The sequence below is a fragment of the Cyprinodon variegatus genome, unplaced genomic scaffold (genome assembly GCF_000732505.1).
Source record: "Cyprinodon variegatus isolate N-32 unplaced genomic scaffold, C_variegatus-1.0 Scaffold61, whole genome shotgun sequence".
Lineage (NCBI taxonomy): Eukaryota > Metazoa > Chordata > Actinopteri > Cyprinodontiformes > Cyprinodontidae > Cyprinodon > Cyprinodon variegatus.
Window position 1 is genome coordinate 1598280 of NW_015150514.1, and position 2600 is coordinate 1600879.

The window sequence follows — 2600 nt, forward strand, 5'->3', positions numbered from 1 at the left end:
TAGGGGGCCAGTGCCCCAGTAAAGCTTTGTGCCTAGCAACGCCCCTGCTCAAACTTCTGTATTTAGTGGTCATGTTAAGATGTTTTAAAAGCTGCAGCATTGCTACTTAAAGCTAGTTTAGTCCCTTGTATTAGTGGAGGAGGGAACTTTTCACTTGATTGTAATTCTAAACAAAATTATATTTCTAAGATGTTTTTGTGAATGTTTTTAAAAATGAATCAGATACAAAACGCCTCCCATTGGCCAATCTGTTATCACTTCTAGCTAATGTTAATGGACCTATAATATGCAAATTACTATTATAATTACTATGAAACCATAAGGCACAGACCTATCTTTTGGGTTTCAGTAAAATTCCTCCAGACTAGATGCTGAGGCTGTTAATAGTCAATGCTGCTACACTCTGGTTTAGAGGGGAACCGCTTGCTCCGCCAAGTATCCCTATATCACAACGTTAGAGAACCTTTTAAAAAATTCCTGTGTCCAGATTATGACCTGGATCATCGCCACAATGTAATCAAATGTTCCTTGGCATGAGGAATACCTCTGATTAAAATGCAAATAAATCCATCCATAACTTTTTAAGTTATCCTGTGCACAGACAGACAGAGACAAACTTTCCTAAAGACATAACCTCTTTGCCAGAGGTAAAAAAAACAGAGCGATACAGGGATCCAACCTTAGATAACTGAAGAGGAATCTAATAGAGCCAATATCTGATTGTCTACTAATTGGAAATTGGAAACATTTTTAATTAGGGTTGAAACAAATAATTGGATTAATCAAGATTAATCAATTAATAAAATAATCTTCAATTAATTTAGTAATCGATTCATCGTTAACTGGAACAAAGAGATTGTAAAACATGCCTTTAGCTGACAGAGCGACACACTTAGAGCAGTAATTACATCAAAATTGTAAGAAAAACATATAAATATTTTGCATTTAAGACAAAAAAACATTTTCATCTATCAAAATGCTCTATCTAGAAATCCTAAAGTGGAAAATGTTTAGATTCACACGGTTTCATTTCGCAAAAAAACTTCTTTAAGGAACCTTTGGCAATCCGATTATTAAATCAATCAATCAATCAAAAAAAAAAAATAAATAGACAGATTAATTAATTTGCTAAATAATCGTTGCAGTCCTATTTATTATTAATTTCCAAGCATTTTCTTTTAGGACAACTGATAATAACAGCAGGTTTCTCCAATGACTTAGTTCTGAGTCAGATGATTGTTGTGGCCTTTCCAGCAGTTCCTGTCTTCAGTCCATCCACCCTGTTTCTTTTGTCTCATTTAGCTTATGAACTCACACCCGGCTTTGGTATTCATTTTTTGAATAGCAACACGAGTCGTTCTTTGCTGACAAACAGAAACATAAATGCATTCCTGCAGGATGATGAGCTTAGGAGGCAGCAGCTGCAGAACATAGACAGCTTACCTGGAGACGTCCCATCTCTGTTGTGGCCCAGCTGCCCACAGCTGTTGGAGCCACATGTGTACACGCTACCATCATGCAGCAGGAACAGCGTGTGCTGCCCTCCACATGCAACCTCCTTAAGTCCTCGCCCACTGAACACGCGGCAGTTCCTGGGCTCAAACGCAGGGTTCCTCTCTGCGCCAATGCCCAGCTGTCCATCCCTGGCGTTCCCCCAACACAGCATGTTGGTGAAGGGAAAGGAAATGAGCAACAGACTGAAGCGAGAGCGTGGTCCCGATGGAGGGAGAGGGTCCTGTTCAAGCTTTAGAGCAGCCCCGCTTTCTCCTCTTCATGTAAGCTCCAACCCTGGAAGAAACCAAAGCAGGAGATTTTCATCAGCTTCGCAGCATGTAATTTCTAACTCGGTATTCGTTTTAGAAATTAGCGTCGCTAGAAAAAAAGAAGTAGAGGGATAGAGGAGGCGTTTCAAATGAATGGATGACACCAAAACACCTGAGAATGTCACGGTTTTCATCCCTTTTGACTACAATATGTTTACCTAAAAACTTTTAATGTTTTAAGGTTCAGATTCAGTCAAACATTATTTAGAAGCAAAAGGTAGGGCTGTTTTGAACTGTAGAAACATCGCTACCTTTAGAGTGAAGACCACCTGCCAACATCTTCCCCAGTCCAGACCATCCCTTTTGAAATGAATCTGGAATGAATGTTGTGATCTGTGCTGCTGCCTTGGCCAGAACGCGTTTAAAAAAAGAGATCAGTGGGCCTTTTCTGGTTAAATAAAGGTTAAAAAATAATAACAATAACTCCCATGTGATCTTCCTCTGTTCCTCCAAACCGTGTTTCCATTTTGGTCGTTCATCATCATAGAACCAGTCTCACTGCCGTGCTCTAAAACTTTCTGCTGCTCCGCCCATCAAGCCCCTCTGACCCCCTCATGGTAATCCTCAAATCAGATGCGTGTTCCCCTTTGCTTCTCACAGAAAGTTAAGAGCATGTGGCGTTATTTCTACAGATCCTTGTCTTTACTCTTAGACACTTTGTAGCTGCAGAGGTTTTCTGCACAATTTGTCTGTAGAGGGATAGAGGAGGGGTTTCAATCTATGTAGGTGTTTATAGCCTTTATTTTATAAATTTATATGGTTATTTATTGATGAAAT

At 39.6% G+C, this 2600-nt stretch overlaps 1 protein-coding gene across 2 annotated transcripts in view; it reads right to left on the reverse strand.

The window, feature by feature from the left end:
- The window catches only part of herc3 (HECT and RLD domain containing E3 ubiquitin protein ligase 3), a 36587-nt gene extending 34797 nt beyond the window's left edge, over positions 1–1790 (reverse strand). For both annotated transcript variants that reach the window (XM_015371641.1, XM_015371640.1), the window contains exon 1: positions 1444–1790. In XM_015371641.1, coding sequence (XP_015227127.1) covers positions 1444–1666 — 223 coding nt within the window. In that variant the 5' untranslated portion in view covers positions 1667–1790. The remainder of the gene's footprint in view (positions 1–1443) is intronic.
- Positions 1791–2600: the final 810 nt, after the last annotated feature.